This window comes from Rhinopithecus roxellana, chromosome 6 (assembly GCF_007565055.1).
Source record: "Rhinopithecus roxellana isolate Shanxi Qingling chromosome 6, ASM756505v1, whole genome shotgun sequence".
In the NCBI taxonomy this organism is placed as follows: domain Eukaryota; kingdom Metazoa; phylum Chordata; class Mammalia; order Primates; family Cercopithecidae; genus Rhinopithecus; species Rhinopithecus roxellana.
In genome coordinates this window covers 47,058,204-47,076,222 of record NC_044554.1, presented here as the reverse complement: position 1 = coordinate 47,076,222, position 18,019 = coordinate 47,058,204, and the positions used below count along the sequence as shown (strand labels likewise).

Sequence of the window (18,019 nt, the reverse complement as noted above, 5' to 3'; positions counted from 1 at the left end):
ATTTTAGGATTTCAATGAGAAGCAAAATCATATCCAAATCAAAGTAAAGGTCATCGGTGGCAATGAAGAGCAGACTGGCATCCAGAGGAGATAACGGAGGCGGGAGAGCAGATGCGACCTCAAGACAGAAGAAGAGAAGACAGAACTTTCAAGAAAAGAGGAACCAAAATGAAAAGAGAGGCACAGTTCAAGTGAGGAAGAGAACAAGGAGCCTTCAGTCTCCTGGAGGCCGAGGGAGCCTCGCCACGCGGTCACAGGTACACAGAGACATTTAGAGGCCATCCCTCTCCTTTAAAGCCAGACATTCTTCTTACTGGAATCTCTTAAATTCGTAGTTAGAAATACATATGAAAGATTGATACAAGACTTAAATATACTACTACCTATGGCAGCAACATATTAGAAACATAAAGTCCCAAAAGGGTGATGTTGACATAAATCACAACTAAATACTGCACGGCCATTACAAGTGTTTTTGAACTTAGAGAAATGTCATGCAGAGTGAAAAAGGATAAATTACACCCATAGTAGGATCCCAATTTTGTTGACTAAAGAGAAAATGAAAGGAAATACACTGAAATATGTTCAGATTGGCTGGACAGAATTCTGTCCCTGCTTTTTCACGTTTCATCACTGTCTGGGTTCTTTACTGTTACGTGTTAGTTTCATCATTTAGAAACACATTGGGTGAGTGGTGTGGTTACACACGGCACTTCTGTCTCTGGACATTTCTGTATTTTTTACTACAAACGTGGACCAGTTCTCCCGTCCCAGTGGCACACCGCAAGCTCCGCTCACTGTCGGGCAGCACACGCCCACGGCCTGACAAGCAGGTGGCTGTCTTTGCTTCTCCCGATGCTGGTAAGTATAGGACCTTGCCTCTAAGTTGGCTGTGTGAACAGAAATGAAAAAGTCTGTAGACGCCTTGGCACCAGTGCTCCCCCAGGGAAAAGCAGACTCACCTTCTCTGAAGCCGTGGCAAGTTTAGTTCCGCTTGCGTCAAAGGCCAATGCCGCTAAAGGGCTGTCATGAGCCGGAATCATGTTTGCAGCTCTCTGAAAAAGGGACACCAATAAAGCGTGGCCGCCACGCAGTGACAGGCCATGGCCCAGGGCTGGCACTTGGTGTGCAGTCTGAAAACGCCAATTAGCTGTTCCTAAAAAACCATTGCAGTCCATACAAATGCCAAACCCACTTGATTTACTGGGGCTGGGCATTCAAGGAAATGCTGCTCCAACTTTAGAAAAAGCAAAGCAGTTTATCCCAAAGGTTTTCTATGTTCCTTCAAACATTCCCGTGCTGAGGAGCTCAGCACTGGTCTGAACGCTGCAGCAGATCCAGAAGCAGAATGAGCCAGACCTGCTCTGCTACTGACAGAGAGTAGTGGGGCTGGGCGTGGGGCACCTGCCTGTAATCCCAGCACTTTAGGGGGCCAAGGTGGGAGGATGGTTTGAGGCCAGCCTGGGCAACCCAGCAAGACTCCATCTCTACAAAAATAAAAAATTAGCTGGGTATGGTGTTGCATGACTGTAACTCCTTGGGAGACTGAGGCAGGAGGATCACTTGAGCCCAGGAGGTTGAGGCTGCAGTGAGCTAGGACTGCATCAACACACTCCAGCTTGAGCGACAGAACAAGACCCTGTCTCAAAAAAAAATGCAGTGGTTGTATTGCTGAGCCAAGAAAATCAGGATGCCAGGGACACCACAGTGCTCCTCTTCAGGAAAAAGCCACACTTTAGAGAGCTATTCGAGTAGGAAAGGCATCTCACCAAATTAATGGTATCGAAGACCTGCACCTCTCCGATGGTCGCGCTCCCTGGGTACGCCAAGTAGCAGTTGTCGTTGTTGATTGACAGCGCACACAGGCCTGCATATGACACACGGAGGACGAGACGCAAACTTCACCTGAGAGCTCCTTCTTGGATGTCAGACATAATTCAGCATTTATTTAACAGAGCATTAGGAACAAAAAACAGCTTGGATACAATCTTGTTTGCTGTGTTAAGAAAGTTCTGCAACGCCAAATCCCCACCTTAGGTGATACCAGTATTGTAAAGAGATTAAAGGCCTTTGGTTTGAACTATCAGTAACCTCAAACTTGAAAGTTGATCAAACCAATGAGTTTATGTGGTCACATGACCAGCATCAGTAGGAAGGCAGCTTGGTTTGGGATCAATACTTTTAAAATCTGTCTCATATGCGGAACCTATAAAAAGAAAAAATCTCTCTCACCGATAGCTATCTTTCAAGGGCAAAATCAGAAAAAGGATTCTCTCCTCACAAGTTAGCTCACCTGCAGGGTTTGGAGGCGTCTCCCTGATTGTATGCAGCACCTTCATGTCCCGAATGTTGTGGATGTACAGGGACTCCTCCAGGCATACTATCAGCCTCTAGGCGAGAGATGAAACGAAACCAAACGTGAAGCAACAGCCAGTGCAACACCTGCCCCAACCTCCACTTGACTGACTCCTGGACTACGACACTCTTGTTTCTTCTATTGCTATTGTATTTTTTTTTTTGGAGTCAGCGTCTCACTGTGTCACCCAGGCTGGAGTGCAATGGCGTGATCTTGGCTCACTGCAACCTCTGCCTCCCAGGTTCAAGGGATTCTCTCTCCTGCCTCAGCCTCCCAAGTAGCTGGGATTACAGGTGCCTGCCACCATGCTTGGCTAATTTTTGTATTTTTAGTAGAGATGGGGTTTTACCATGTTGGCCAGGCTGGTCTCGAACTCCTGACCTCAGGTGATCCACTCCTGCCTTGGCCTCACAATCTTAGTTCCTTCTAGAACACAATGCAGACCGATGTTGGAAGCGCCGAGGACACAGCTGCTTTCCACCAACAATCAAGAAGGAGCCGGCCGGGGTACACCTCTCCCTCATACTCACCCTAGCTCCACTGGGAATTCTAACGAGGTCATTTTAGTTCAGTTTTAGGCAAATGCTAACCTACAGCTAAGACAGGTGTGAATAGATTTGGAAAGATTTGCTTTTTAAAACTGATGCTGAGTGCGGCACAGGTAAAATGAAAATAAGGGGGTTTTAAAAGGTCTAACATTTTATTGTGCACTCAGATTATTTTGCAAGTTCCTGCTCCATTTGGAAGAAAATGAATGTGGACATGCAGACGATGCATCACTGCAACGATGTATGCAAGAAAGATGATGGGCATGCACCCAGCTCTACATTAGTTGGACATGAACACAATTTGTATGCTTTACAATTTTTAAGTGCTCAAAATATTATGCCTTATAATTTCCCATTCTAACCAACTTTGTCAGTTAACAGACCAGTTCCCAGTTTCAAGTGTATAAGGTAAGAGCGTCTTTACTGTGACTTCACCTAGTCACCGTATCTCATGGTGCAGCTACTGGCTGTCAACGTGTCCACTCTACAGCCAGCAGCCTCATCAGCTTTCCCTGCGGGGAATGCGGGCAGAATCAGATTGCGAGGGGTGGCGCTGTTACCCTGGGCATGAGCACAAGCTGGGAGACAGCCTCGTGAAACACGTGCACGTGCCACCCACCACGTCCTTCCTCTGTGCCAGTCTTACTAGTTTAGGGAGAGATAAAGTAATAAATCCTTCATCTTGAATTCAAAGTTAAATTAACAATTTACAAAAGGAAAAAAAAGCCTAAAACTTTTTTTTCTTTTTTTGAGACAAAGTCTCGTTCTTGCTGCCCAAGCTGGAGTGCAATGACATGACCTCGGCTTATTGCAACTTCCAACTCCTGGGTTCAAGCAATTTTCCTGCCTCAGACTCCTAAGTAGCTGGGATTACAGGCACCTGCCACCACACCCGGCTAATTTTTGTATTTTCAGTAGAGATGGGGTTTCATCATGTTGGTCAGGCTGGTCTCAAACTCCTGACCTCAGGCAATCTGCCCACCTCGGTCTCCCAAAGTGCTGGGATTACAGGTGTGAGCCACTGTGCCCGGCCAAAGATTTTTTGTTTTTAAGTAACATTTATAAAAGCAAAACCAGGTAATAAGTGAAAGAAACTCTACCATCCACCCTCTGGGTAGGGTCAGGGACACCTGTATGGGAACAGTGTGGCAGAGGCCTGGGCATCTGTTGTGAACGGAACAGGCTGAGCAAAGCTGGTGGGTGAGGAAACAGAGCTGGTCGCTGTAGGCAAGGATCTGTGCCCGGCAACGTGGGGCCAGGCAGCAAGGGAATGATGGAGGGGCATGCCGGTTGGGTGGGCTTGTCCCAGAGTGCTGGAGGGAGCAACAGACAAGCCCACACCCAGCTGGGGCTGCGCTCACCTGCCTGTTGAGCTTCACAGCCAGAATCGTGTTGGAGTAGCTATAGTTGCAGATCTCAGTCCCCTTCTTAAAGTGGCAAACCTTTAGCTTCCTTGGTGCTTTAAGGCTCACGATGGCCACTAGGCTGCTGGAGAACAATCTCTCTACGATGCACACATCTTCCGTGTCAGCTGAAATCACAAAGGGAAGTACATATGTGAATATTTCCACATGGCTATGGCCATAGGTAGAGTCTGTGCTCGAAAACAAACACCTGCCTGGGTGACACGCAGGGCACAGCGCTGGGGGTGCCTGTGGAACATGTGGTCAGGGGGTGGGGACAGCCCCGGGGGTCTGAGGGTCTTGACTGGCTGCAGCCTCAGTAGCGTTTCCACTGTAAGGATGGCCCCTCATGAGCATTCATACGAAAGACAAAGGTTCCTTTCAATCAGTTCTGTTGCTGGATTTGAATGGTGTAACCTAAAAACACACAAGTTTAGGAACCAAACTACCAGGTAAAGTGAAAGAGTAAGGTCTAGGGACTCCCTTCATTAAGACACAAACTACTAGGAAACTGCAGTTGCTTCCCCTGGGTTCCATAGACTCACGTGCGAGCGCTAGCCTACGTGCTCGCATACCGCGGCTGGCCAAAGAACCACACATGTCCCAAGTGGCATGACACATATTTACTTATTAAAAAGATGTTGCTCTTACACTCATGTGTCACAAAACGCTGACATACATTCTAAGAAATGCCCTGTAGGGGCTGCGTGCGATGGCCCATGCCTGTAATCTCAGCACTTTGGGAGGCTGATGCGGGCGGATCACGAGGTCAGGAGATGGAGACCCTCCTGGCTAATATGGCGAAACCCCATCTCTACTAAAAATACAAAAAATTAGCCAGCTGTGGTGGCGGCGCCTGTAGTCCCAGCTACTTGGGAGGCTGAGGCAGGAGAATGGCGTGAACCCGGGAGGCGGAGCTTGCAGTGAGCCGAGATCGCGCCAGTGCACTCCAGCCTGGGCGACAGAGTGAGACTCCGTCTTGGGGGAAAAAAACAAACAAACACTAAGAAACGCCCTGCAGGCAATTCTGCCGTGCAAACACAAATCTAGATGGCAGGCCTACTACGCCCCTAGGCTGTATGCTGTGGCCTGTGGCTCCTGGCTCCAGATTTGCACGGCATGTGACTAACTGGATACTGTGGCCAGCGGCAGCACAGTGACAAGTACTCGTGTGTCTAAATGAAACATGGGAAAGCTGCAGCAAAAACATGGCCTGCTCCTCTCACAGGACCACCGTTGCACCCGCAGCCCCTCGCTGCCCCACACGCCATCGTGTAGCGTGACACCACTTCAAATGGAACAGGCCATAAACACAAGTGCATCATCCTAAGCTCTTCACAGCGTCCATTCAGTGTCTTCTCAGTTGCTTTTACCAGAAAGCTGCCATAAAACCTTCTTTCTGACAACAGCAAGTGACCTTCATTCAAAAGGAATACATGCAAGCGTCTGCCACAAATAGGGAGACGGTGGTGTGGTTGCAGGGCCAGCAAGGACAGGTTCTGTCCGCAGCTTCTCCGCTCAGCAGCATCTCAGACTAGGGGCCACTGTCTTCCAGGATTTATCAAAAAAGGCACGATCAGAAGGGATCATGCCAGTGTGTGGACACAGGAGTCTTCGTCAGCAGATGCACCTCTAGCACCTGGCACGCAGCACCACTCAGACACGAGGCCAACCCAACTCAGAAGAGACAGTGTATAACACGGAATGTCAATTATTTGCAGTAAAAATAATTTCCCTAAAGATCAGACCCTGGCTCTCTGACCAGTCTTCTTTCCCTCAGGAGATCGACATGGATACCAGGTTATGGCAGCCCTGCTTGCTAGCCGGTGGGCGACAAAAAGGGTTGGGGCCAGATGTGGTGCTTTGCACCTGTAATCCCTGCACTTTGGGAGGCCAAGGTGGGAGGACTGCTTGAGGCCAGGAATTTGACACCAGCCTGGGCAACACAGTGAGGTCCCATCTCTACAAAAAATACAAAAACTAGTTGGGGGTGGTGGTGCACGCCTGTGGTAGCTGAAGTAGGAAGAGTGCCTGATCCCAGGAGGCTGAGGCTGCAATGAGCCGTGATCGCGCTCCTGCACACCAGCCCAGGCAAAAGAGTGAGATCCTGTCTGTAATACCAGCCCTGCCCCCAAAAGGAAGGTGGGACTGAACGACGATCGTGGCTGGTGTCCTGAGGCTGTTACCCTCACTTCTCGAATCCAGCAGCCAGATGTGCAAATCCAGGGGCACAAGGCCCTTCCTCCGCCACTGTCCAGCCTCTCACTCTCCAGGCACCCTGTTCTCAGGTAGTACTTGGTAGTATCTGGGGCTGCATGCACTGGCCCAGCTGCATCCTGTACCTGTTGCCTCTGGCAGTCACCACGCTTACCACTGAGAATCTAGGCAATGGCTGAGCGACAGAGTTCCCAGCTGGACCGATGGTCTGAGGACAGGTGCCGTGTTTGGCCCATTCACGGCTGCACCCCCAGGTCTAATGTCGCCTGTCATGGAGGAGGAGCTCCTTCCACACTGGCTGAACGGATGGAATGGACCTTATGACCAGACTTTGGATATTTCTCAAACTCCCCCAAAACCAAACAAACAAACAAACTCAATCTCTGTGCCATTCAGTTTCAGTGGTGAAATGCTGTTACCCCCGGTGCTACATCCAAGAGGCAGAAGTGCTCTTGGTGAAGCTCAGTGGCATGCGTCCTAACACATGTGCTGGGCGTGCGTGCGGCACCGCAACCTTGGCGAGTACTGGGTGCGACGGCGATCATGCAGGAACATGAGTTTAACAATCACATTCCAGTCTCAGCTCTGCTCTAATTAGCTGTAAGGCCTGGTACCTATTTCCCGAATGGTGAAAGAAGAGTTGGACTCTCAGCTTCAACTCCAGGGCTGGGACACATAGGAAAACCTGGTATACACAAAACTGGTTTTTTATTAAGTACAATTTTATTTAAATCCACTGGCCTCCTAAATCCAATCAGTGGTAAAAAGCAGACTTCCAAATAGGGCTGCTCCTGCACACGCACAGGGTCTGCATCCGTGAACTCGCCTGCCTGGGAAGGTTTATTTGCGACCCTACACGAACACTCACAGTGGTTTACAGCTCTCTGTGGACACGTGGAGAGCGGGAAGTTTTTTGTTTTTGGTTTTTTTTTGAGATAGAGTCTCGCTCTGTCGCCCAGGCTGGAGTGCAATGGCGCGATCTCGACTCACTGCAAGCTCCGCCTCCCGGGTTCACGCCATTCTCTTGCCTCAGCCTCCTGAGTAGCTGGGACTGCAGATGTCTGCCACTACGCCTGGCTAATTTTTATATTTTTAGTAGAGACAGGGTTTCACCATGTTGGCCAGGCTGGTCTTCAACTCCTGACCTCAGGTGATCTGCCCACCTTGACCTTCCAAAGTGCGTCACTGTGCCCAGCCTCAGGAAAAGATTTGAGTCACATGACGCACATGTTCCTGGCTGAGATCACACAGGGCAACGTCCTGTCTTCTTGTGTTGATTCTGAAAACAACTGTCCTTTTCGTGGTCTATTTAGGGCTACTGAGTGTCTGCTTTTTGCACTTTCGCGTTTTTGTTGATTTCACTGTTGGCCCCGGCACAGTGCTGAGCGTCACCGAGTGTCCCTAAGCAAAAGCAGCCTGTGATGCGCCCCGCGGAGAAAACACATGTGTGGGCTGAGTTCTATATGAGCTGCGAGTTCAATGTTAGTGAACCAACAATCCGCATTCCTCAGCATGTCCGGAGGCAGGAAAGCACACACAAAATGAGGTTGTCTTTTGATCAGCTGATGCGAACACTGCGACCAGAGGCTACCTACCAATCCTTCCCCTGGGAGCAACACTTCCTGATTCGCTAATCCAGCGTCCCAGAGATTTACAGACTAGAACTGTGAATAACAAGAATCAACTGTATTTTTATTTTTTTTCAAAGAATAGGTTCTTACTGCTTTGCTTGGTAAAACTTGACTTAGTTACTTCACCCATTCAACACAAACAACAGATTCTACCAGGAGAGACCATCCCAAGTATACAGTGGTAAACAGGGCAGTGCCTGCCATCACGGAGAGGGGGCCAAAGAGATCTGCGCCCAGGGCCCTGCGTGGCACCGAAACTGTCAACGGTCAGCAAAGGAGACTGAGTAAGAGAAAAGCCAGGACCGTGCATGAGATGGAAGCCAACAGAAGAGGGTATCTGAAGAACAGCAAGCAGGCAACTGTGCCCAGCACTGCAGAGAAGGGAAGAGGAAATGAAGACACGTCCCCCCAGTCTGGGAACGAGCAGCTTATCTGGAGACTTTGACATATTTTGATGGAGATGTGCAGGAAGAATGGCTGAAATATGAAAGAGAATGAGAAGTGGAAAAAAACTTAGGCAACTATCTACAGGAGTTACGCTACAGGCCGGGCGCAGGGGCTCACGCCTGGAGTTCCAGCACTTTGGGAGGCTGAGGCAAGCAGATACCTGAGGTCAGGAGCTCGAGGCCAGCCTGGCCAACGTGGTGAAACCCCGTCTCTACTGAAAATACAAAAAATGAGTCGGGCATCATGGTGGGCGCCTGTAATTCCCAGCTCTTTGGGAGGCTGAGGCGGGAGCATCACTTGAACCTGAGAGACGGAGGTTGCAGTCAGCCGAGATGGCACCAACCACACTCCAGCCTGGGCAGCAGAGCGAGACTCTACCAAAAAAACCAAAACCAAAACCAAAACCAAAAAAAGAAGTTATGTTCTGGAGAAGCAGAAATGTGGGAGGGGCTGGGGGATATGCATGGGCAAGGGAAATTTCTGTCTTCAAATACAGGAGCTACTAGATATACTGAGATGGATTTATGGTTGAGACTGCATGCCTGGAGGAACAAACCACTTAGGAGGCGGGTAGGGTGAAGAAGGAAAGAGAAGGGAGCCCCAGGCCGACAGCACCAACCTCTCTTGAAGCAGCAGCAGGTGTTAATTGTGATGGGATGGAGGTGGGAGATTTCAGAGTGAGGACAGTATGAGACGATCATCTCAAAGAGCAAGCAACACAGTTATGAGAAAAATGCAGGACCACCAGCAGGCACTGGCAGGTCTCCATTAGAGGTAGTGATAAATTCCAATTCAACTAGACAGAGAAAGATTGTACCAACCCAACAGATGCAGAAAAAGCATGACAAAATGCAATGCTCATTCATAGTAGAAATTTATGAAACCTAGAATGAGGAAGAACCTTCTTTCACTGATGAAGAACAGTTAAGAAAATCTACAGCTGACACTGTACTTAATGGTGAAGACATCTAAACTCTTCCCATTAAGACAGAAACAAGGCAAGGACACTCCCTCTCCTTACTTTGTGCTGGCGAGTCTTACGCACTGCAGTGAAGCAAGAAAAAGAAAGAAAGGCACAAACATTAGAAAACAAGACGTCAAACAGTCTCTACTGCCACCTTAAGGAATCTATAGGCAACTGTCTAACACATGAATTTAGCAAAGTCATAGGATACAAGATTAAAATATAAAAAATCAATTATATGTTTAGCCCAACAGCAAACTGGAAAAGTAAATGAAATAATTTTCTTTTACGATACTGTCAAAATCCAAAGTATTAGAAATAAATTTTACTAAAGATGTAAAACCTCCATATCAAAAAAAAAAAATCATAGAATATTACCAAAACAAAATTAAAAAGAGGTAAATAAATGAAGAGATTACCATGTTCATGGACTGGGTATTCAATATTATTAACATATCAACTCTCAAACTGATCTGTAGGTCCAATCCCACCCCAATCATAATCCCAACAGGCTTTTTTGCAGACAAAGCGGATTTTAAATTTTATATGGAAAGAAAAAGAAACTAGAAAACGCAAAGCTATCCTGAAAAAGAACAAAGTTGAAGACTGACAGACCATTAGAAGAGAATACAGAGCCCAGAAATAGACTCACAGGTATAGGACTGTAAAGCACCAAAGCAATCCCGGGGGGAAGGAAAATCTCAACAAATGATGATGGAATACGAATCCATTAGGAAAAAAATAACCTTGATTTACACCTCACAACATACATAACAATTAATGAGATGGATTATTGGCTTAAATATAAAAACTTTAGCTTTTATGCATAGTGTTAACTATATAAAGCTTTCACAGAACACACAGGAAAACACCTTCCTGACTCTAGGGTAGGCAAAAGTTTCTTGGACAGGGCCTAGAAAGCAAAAACCATAAACGGAAAAAAACAAAACAAAACAAAAACCCATAAATAGGACTGCATCAAAATTCAAACCATTTGCTCAAAGAAAGAAAACAGGCAAGCCACAGACGAGGAGAAAATAGTCACAAAACATATCTGACAAAGGACTACTATCCAGAATATGTAAAGAGCTCTAAGAACTCTATAATAAAACGATAAACAACCAAACCTAAAAAGCAACAAAAGACTGGAACAGACACGTCACCGAAAAAGATATACAGATAGCCAACAAGCACATGAAAACGTTCAACATCATTAGTTACCTGAGAAATTCAAATTAAAACCATGAAGATATCATTACACATACATCAGAAGGGCTAAAAGTAAAAAAACTAATAACATCAAAAGTTGGTGAGGAAGCTGGGTGCTGTGGCTCACGCCTGTAATCCCAGCACTTCAGGAGGTCGAGATGGCCGGATCGCTTGAGGTCAGGAGTTCCAGGCCAGCCTGGCCAACATGGTGAAACCCTGTCTCTACTAAAAATACAAAATTTAGCCAGGTGTGGTGGTGAGCACCTACAATCCCAGCTACCTGGGAGGCTGAGGGAGGAGAAACACTTGAAACCCGGAGGTGGAGGTGGTTGCAGTGAGCCGAGATTGTGCACTGCATGCTAGCCTGGGCGGCAGAGTGAGACTCTATCTCAAAAAAAAAAAAAAAAAAAAAAAAAAAAAGTTAGTGAGGACGTAGAGCAATCAGAACTCTCATACAGCACTGACGGAACCACAAATGGTACAGTCACTTAGGAGAAGGTTATGGGGGTTTCTTACAAAACTAAACACATACCTACCCAACAATTCCACTACAATATTTATCTAAGATAAGTGAAAATATGGGTCCACTAAAAGACTTGTATGAGAACGTTCACAGTAGCTTTGTTCATAATAGCTAAACTACAAAGAGCCCAGATATCTGTCATGTAGAGAATACATCAACAACTGTCATATATTCACATACTGGGCAAATGAGACATAAGATGTGGATAAATCTAAAAAAAATGCAGAGCGAAAGAAACATCATCAAAAGAGTAGATGCTCCGTTCATATCAAGTTCTAGAAAAGACAAAACTAATCTATAGTAGAAAAAACCAGAACACTCACTGCCTCTTGGGGAATGTGGGCAGAAGAGAGCTGAGACTGGAAGGAAGTATGAGAAAACTTTCTGGAGTGATGGTAAACCTTGATAGGGCTTCAGTTCACAGAGATGCAGGCATTTGTTAAAACTCACATAGTGTTCACTCAAGATACATGCATTCCACCGCTAGTAAATTTTACCTTACAAGAAAAAAACAAACATTGAATTCTACTCAGTATTGAGGAGAAATGTACTGATGCCTATCTTCTACCTGGAAACGCCCACACAAAAAATACAGCCAGGTGTGGTGGTTCGTCTGTAATCTCAGCACTCTGGGAGGCTGAGGTGGGAAGATCACTTGAGCCCAGGAGTTTGAGACCAGCCTGGACAACACAGCCAGATCTTGTCCCTACAAAAAAAATCAAAAAGTTAGCTAAGCATGGCGGTGCACTCCTGTAGTCTCAGCAACTACGGAGGCAGAGGCAGGAGGATCGCTTGAGCCCCGGAGGTCAAGGCTGTAGTAAGCTATGATTGCACCACCGTACTCCCAGGCTGGCAGCCTGGGTGACAGAGTTAGAAGCTGTCTCAAAAAAAGAAATAAAAGTAAAAAAAAATGGATGGGTGTGTGTGTGTGTGTGTTAGGACAAGTATAGTAAAATGTTAAGGGAAGGGCCGGGCACGATGGCTCACGCCTGTAATCCCAGCACTTGGGGAGGCTGAGATGGGCGGATCACAAGGTCAGGAGATCAAGACCATCCTGGCTAACACGGTGAAACCCCGTCTCCACTAAAAATACAAAAAAGTAGCCGGGCGTGGTAGTGGGCGCCTGCAGTCCCAGCTACTTGGGAGGCTGGGGCAGGAGAATGGCGTGAACCCAAGAGGCGGAGCTTGCAGTTAGCTGAGGTTGCGCCACTGCACTCCAGCCTGGGTGACAAGAGCGAGACTCAAGAAAAAAAAAAAAAGTTAAGGGAAGAATCTAAGTGGTGGATACACAGGTGTCAGCTGTAAAATACTTTCAACTTTTCAGTTTGAAAATTTCCTTTAACAAAATGTTAGAAAGAAAAATGATGTCTTCAGTTGCTTACGTGCAGGTGCTGAGAAGGTAATACCATCAACCATCATTTGGAAATGGTTTTTCTAAAATGTTAATGGGAAAAAGCAGAGCTTTCACAATGTTTTAAACAGGGATGGGAGGATGAAGGCAGAAAAGCTCTTTTTAAACTGCAAATATTCACAAAAGAGAACAGTAAAATGAACCTCCATATACTCACCACCTAATCCAACAAATATTAACTTTCCACCATTTTGCTTCAACGATTTTTTCTTTATTGAAGTTTGGAAGAGAAGCTCCTTCCGACATTCACCCTAAATGCTTCAGAGTAAGTCCCTCTACATAAGCAAGGACACAGGCAAGCATCCTTCCCAGGCCCTGAATGCAAGGGAGGGATTCCTTACATCCAATACACTCCAAGTACTGAAGGTAAAACACGACCCCAAAGTATTAGAGGACCACCTTGGGAAATATTTTATGTACATGCCGGGAGTAGGAAAAACCCTTTCTAGTATTTAGAAGCCTTATAAAAAAAGACCAATGCATTTGAATATATAGAAATTCAAGACTTCAGAATGGTGAGAAGAATCACAAACAAGGTCAAAAGGCAAATGACAGTCCAGAAGAAAAATATTTGCAACCCCTAACAAATGGCTAATTTGGTTTAAGTCATTAGGAGATAAATAACCCAACAGAAAAACAGGCAAGGGCAGAAACAGGTAGTTAAGAAAACAACAGCAGCAGCACATGACTGCATGGAAAAAAAAAAAAAAAAAGAAGTCAGTTTGAGTTGATTTAAGAATTATAAATAAGGCCACGCACGGTGGTTCAGGCCTATAATCTCAGCACTTAGGGAGGCCGAGGCAGGTGGATCACTTGAGATCAGGAGTTCGACACCAACCTGGCCAACATGGTGAAATCCCATCTCTACTAAAAAAAAAAAATACAAAAATTGGCTGAGTGTGGCGGCACATGCCTGTGGTCCCAGTTACTAAGGAGAATGAGGCAGGAGAATTGCTTGAACTCGGGAAGTGGAGGTTGCACGCAGTGAGCCACCTCCTCCTGTGCGGACATGGGCAGCAGCAGAGGCAGGCCAGAAACTAAGTGTCAGGGCCAACCGCAAAGACCAGGTCTCTGTGGATAAGTGGATGGGCTTCATGAGTCTCTAACACCGCTGAAACCATATGATAAACACTGAGTGTTCTGGGGGAAATAGATCTATAACTCTCATCACATTTACACGAGTCAGTAACCAAAAGTAGGAGAGGTGGCTCTGCAAAGGGCAGAGATGAACCACCAATCACTCTGGAGTGAACACATTTTTGTCATTACTTGACTAATAGGCCAGGGCCAGGAGCAGTTGCTCCCGCCTGTAATCCCAGCACTTTGGGAAGCTGAGGCGGGTGGATCACCTGAGGTCAGGAGTTCAAAACCAGCCTGGCCAACGTGGTGAAACTCCATCTCTACTGAAAATACAAAATGTAGCCAGGCGTGGTGGTGCATGCCTCTAATCCCAGCTACTCGGGAGGCTGAGACGGGAGAACTGCTTGAACCCAGGAGGCAGAGGCTGCAGCGAGCTGAGATCTCGCCAATGCACTCTAGCCTGGGTGATACAGTGAGACTGTCTCAAAAAAAAAGAAAAAAAAAACTTAATAGGCTGGGCACGTTGGCTCATACCTGTTAAGCCCAGCACTTTAGGAGGCTGAGGTAGGAAGATGGCCTGAGCCCATGAGTTCAAGACCAGTCTTGGCAACACAGTGAGGCCCCAACTCTTAAAAAAAAAAAAAATTAGCTGGGCATGGTGGTGTGTACCTATAGGCCCAGCTATGCGGGAAGGGGGAGGATCACTTGAGCCCGGGAGGTTGAGGCTACAGTGAGCCATGTTGACACCACTGCACTCCAGCATGAGTGACAGAGTGAGACCCTGTGTTTTAAAAACGCAGTAGTAGTAGTAGTGGTGGTGGTAACAGCCATAACACAAAAGGATGCACTTCGCAGTGACACTGAGTTCTACAGACCAATCTGACTAGATCTTTTCAGGAATATACCTTTCAGAAAGCAACCTACTTTTATATATTGCTAGTAGTTTAGGTTTGTTGCCATTTTTCTACCGTATTATTTCAAGATGCTCTAATTAATTTTTCTATTACACTTCACATACAGATGAACTTTCTTATTTTTTATTATTTTTGAGACAGAGTCTTTTCTGTTGCCCAGGCTGGAGCGCAGTGGCACAATCTTGGCTCACTGCAACCTTTGACTCCCGGGTCCAAGTGCTTCTCCTGCCTCAGCCTCCCGAGTAGCTGGGATTACAAGAGCGCGCCACCATGTCTGGCTAATTTTTGCATTTTTAGCAGAGGCAGGGTTACACCATGTTGGCCAGGCTGTTCTCGAACTCCTTACCTCAGGTGATCCACCCGCCTCAGCCTCCCAAAGTGTTCGGATTACAGGTGTGAGCCACCGTGCCCGGCCCAGATGAGCTTTTAAACACATAAATATACATGGAACCCGCATACCCAGAACAATCACTTTCCACTAAACTGGATCAGGCTGCTAGGAGAAAGACTCCATAATAATCAAATGAAAGCAAAGAAACCAGACTACACAGATGTACTGACTCAAGATGGCACGTCCCTGGACACTGGTGCCAAGAGGCATTCAGGCTGACACTAAGAAAGGCTGAATGTGGCAGGGTGTGGTATGTGGTAGCTCAGGCCTATAATTCCAGCACTTTGGGAGGCCGAGGCAGGCGGGCCATGAGGTCAGGAGATCGAGACCATTCTGGCTAACACGGTGAAACCCCGTCTCTACTAAAAATGCACACACACAAAAATTAGCTGGGTGTGATGGCGCTACTGTAGTCCCAGCTACTTGGGAGGCTGAGGCAGGAGAATGGCGTGAACCCGGGAGGCGGAGCTTGCAGTAAGCCGAGACTATGCCACTGCACTCCAGTCTGGGTGACAGAGCGAGACTCGAACTCAAAAAAAAAAAGAAAGAAAAAGGTTGAACGCAAACTTCAGTGATCTCCAGGGTCAAAGGCCTTGCTTTTAGCACTCATTCTAGGTGGCCTTAGCCACAGTTTCTGCCACACTTCCCTCCTAGAGATTGCCTGACTAAAATTTAAGAAATTAATCACTTGATTTAAAAAAGAATGTTGCTTTTTGCTTCTGCTGGCGTGGTTTATAGCTGACAACGATGAAGCTCCTGGAGTGGCAAGGGAAGAACAAGGCCATGAGATAATTGCTTGAATCCACTTCCGCGTGTGCCTGCAGCTCTGCCAGGATGCAAGGTAAGAGCCCAGCATTCCATCACCACAGATTTAGGCCAAGAGACGCTCGTGGTTTCTCCTCTGTATGATCCATTACTATAAATCTCACTGAAATTAATATTCCAACCAATGCACCGCCTGTCAAATAGGACTAACATCAGAAAGCACCATTTCTCAAACCTTAAGACGTAGATGATGGTCCATAAAGTAAATGATTAGTTTCTTGGCAAAGCAGGAAGGTTTGATAAAAGGTGTTATATGTCAACGGCTACGCTTCCATAATCAACGCAGGCTCTAGTCACTTTTGCTGAGCTAAGGAGCAGTCTGCTTGTGCTGGGTTTCAGAACTGAATGTTTATAAGATCTGTTTTCCTAGCTCAGAAACCAGCTTAGCAAATGCAAAGAAAACACACAGTGCAGCTTTTGAAAAAAGCCAACTTCTAAACTTCTGTGATGTTTTACAAATAATAAACTGATATCCTTCATTTATTTTGCCTAACAGTGTAGGATATTGTTGTAGAATATTTTAGGGAAAAGAGACCACATTTTGTGCATTATGTATATTCAAAAAACGAGGACGACAACAAAAATGCACATGGAGAAAGAAAATGATCACATGAGAGGCCGGGCATGGTGGCTCACACCTGTAATCCCAGCACTGATCATATGAGAGGCCAGGCGCGGAGGCTCACGCCTGTAATCCCAGCACTGGTCACAAGAGGCCGGGCGCGGTGACTCACGCCTGTAATCCCAGCACTTTGGGAAGCTGAGGTGGGAGGACTGCTTGAGACCCGGAGTTCAAGACCAGCCTGGCAACATAGTAAGACCCCGTTTCTACAAAACTTACAAAAAAATTAGCCATGTGTAGTGGTACGTGCCTCTGGTCCCAGATACTCAGGAGGCTGAGGGGGGGAGGATCACTTGAGCTCAGGAGGTCAAGGGTACAGTGAGATATGATTATGCCACTGTACTCCAGCCTGGGTGACAGAGCGAGACTCTGTCCCCATATATATACGTATATGAGGTGTCCATAAACAATGAGCAAAAGCCTATCTGGCAGCTCCTGCAACTTTCAAGTCTGAAATGATAACACTGATAGTAGAAAATCTATCTTCCAGTACTGCTTGACCAAGCTTTTGTGTGTGTGTGAATTTTCTTTTCTAAGTAAATAAAAGAAGGAACAAGTAGTTGTCCATCTTGTTTTTCTCTAAGACCAGCTCTGGCTCATTCTTTCTATAACAGCCACAGTGAGTGACAGCAAAGATCTGATTTTATGATGGACTGTTAAAGAGTTTTGAGAGTAGAAGTCAACGCTGAGTCTGAACTAAATACTGAGACACGAAGAAATATTCTTTCCTCTGAGTCTACCTACAGAGAAATGCTGGAAAACAATCTTGACATTTCACTTAGTAGCTGACCTGTTTTCTAAGAGACATTATCTTATCTACTTAAAAAAAAAAAAAGGATGTGAAAGAGGAAAGATAGATAACATTCTAGGAACAGAACAACATAATAGCTTCAGTTTATAGTATTAACCCTTGCTGGACGTGGGGGCTCACGCCTGTAATCCCAGCACTTTGGGAGGCCGAGGCGGGCGGATCACAAGGTCAGATCGAGACCATCCCAATGCGGTGAAACCTTGTCTCTACTAAAAATACAAAAAATTAGCCGGGTGTAGTGGCAGGCACCTATATATAGTCCCAACTACTCGGGAGGCTGAGGCAGGAGAATGGCATGAACCTGGGAGGCAGAGCTTGCAGTGAGCCGAGATTGCGCCATTGCACTCCAGCCTGGGCGACAGAGCAAGACTCCATCTCAAAAAAAAAAAAAAAAAAAAAATTATTAACCCTCAAAACATTCTTTGTCGGGCCGGGCACGGTGGCTCAAGCCTGTAATCCCAGCACTTTGGGAGGCTGAGACGGGCGGATCACGAGGTCAGGAGATCGAGACCATCCTGGCTAACATGGTGAAACCCCGTCTCTACTAAAAAATACAAAAAACTAGCCGGGCGAGGTGGCGGGCGCCTGTAGTCCCAGCTACTCCGGAGGCTGAGGCAGGAGAATGGTGTAAACCCAGGAGGCGGAGCTTGCAGTGAGCTGAGATCCG

General features: G+C 46.5%; 2 protein-coding genes across 7 annotated transcripts in view; both read right to left on the bottom strand.

The window, feature by feature from the left end:
* LOC104667537 (protein PMS2CL-like) overlaps positions 1-18,019 on the bottom strand; it is a 1,213,215-nt gene that overhangs the window by 1,026,279 nt on the left and 168,917 nt on the right. The gene's annotated exons all lie outside the window — the stretch shown is intronic.
* Positions 1-18,019, bottom strand: part of WIPI2 (WD repeat domain, phosphoinositide interacting 2) — a 44,993-nt gene that overhangs the window by 14,324 nt on the left and 12,650 nt on the right. For all 6 annotated transcript variants that reach the window (XM_010366986.1, XM_010366987.1, XM_010366984.1 and 3 more), the window contains 4 exons: positions 4,266-4,435; positions 2,294-2,390; positions 1,770-1,867; positions 963-1,055 (listed from right to left, as the gene is read on the bottom strand). In XM_010366986.1, the coding sequence (XP_010365288.1) occupies positions 963-1,055; positions 1,770-1,867; positions 2,294-2,390; positions 4,266-4,435 (458 nt within the window). The remainder of the gene's footprint in view (positions 1-962; positions 1,056-1,769; positions 1,868-2,293; positions 2,391-4,265; positions 4,436-18,019) is intronic.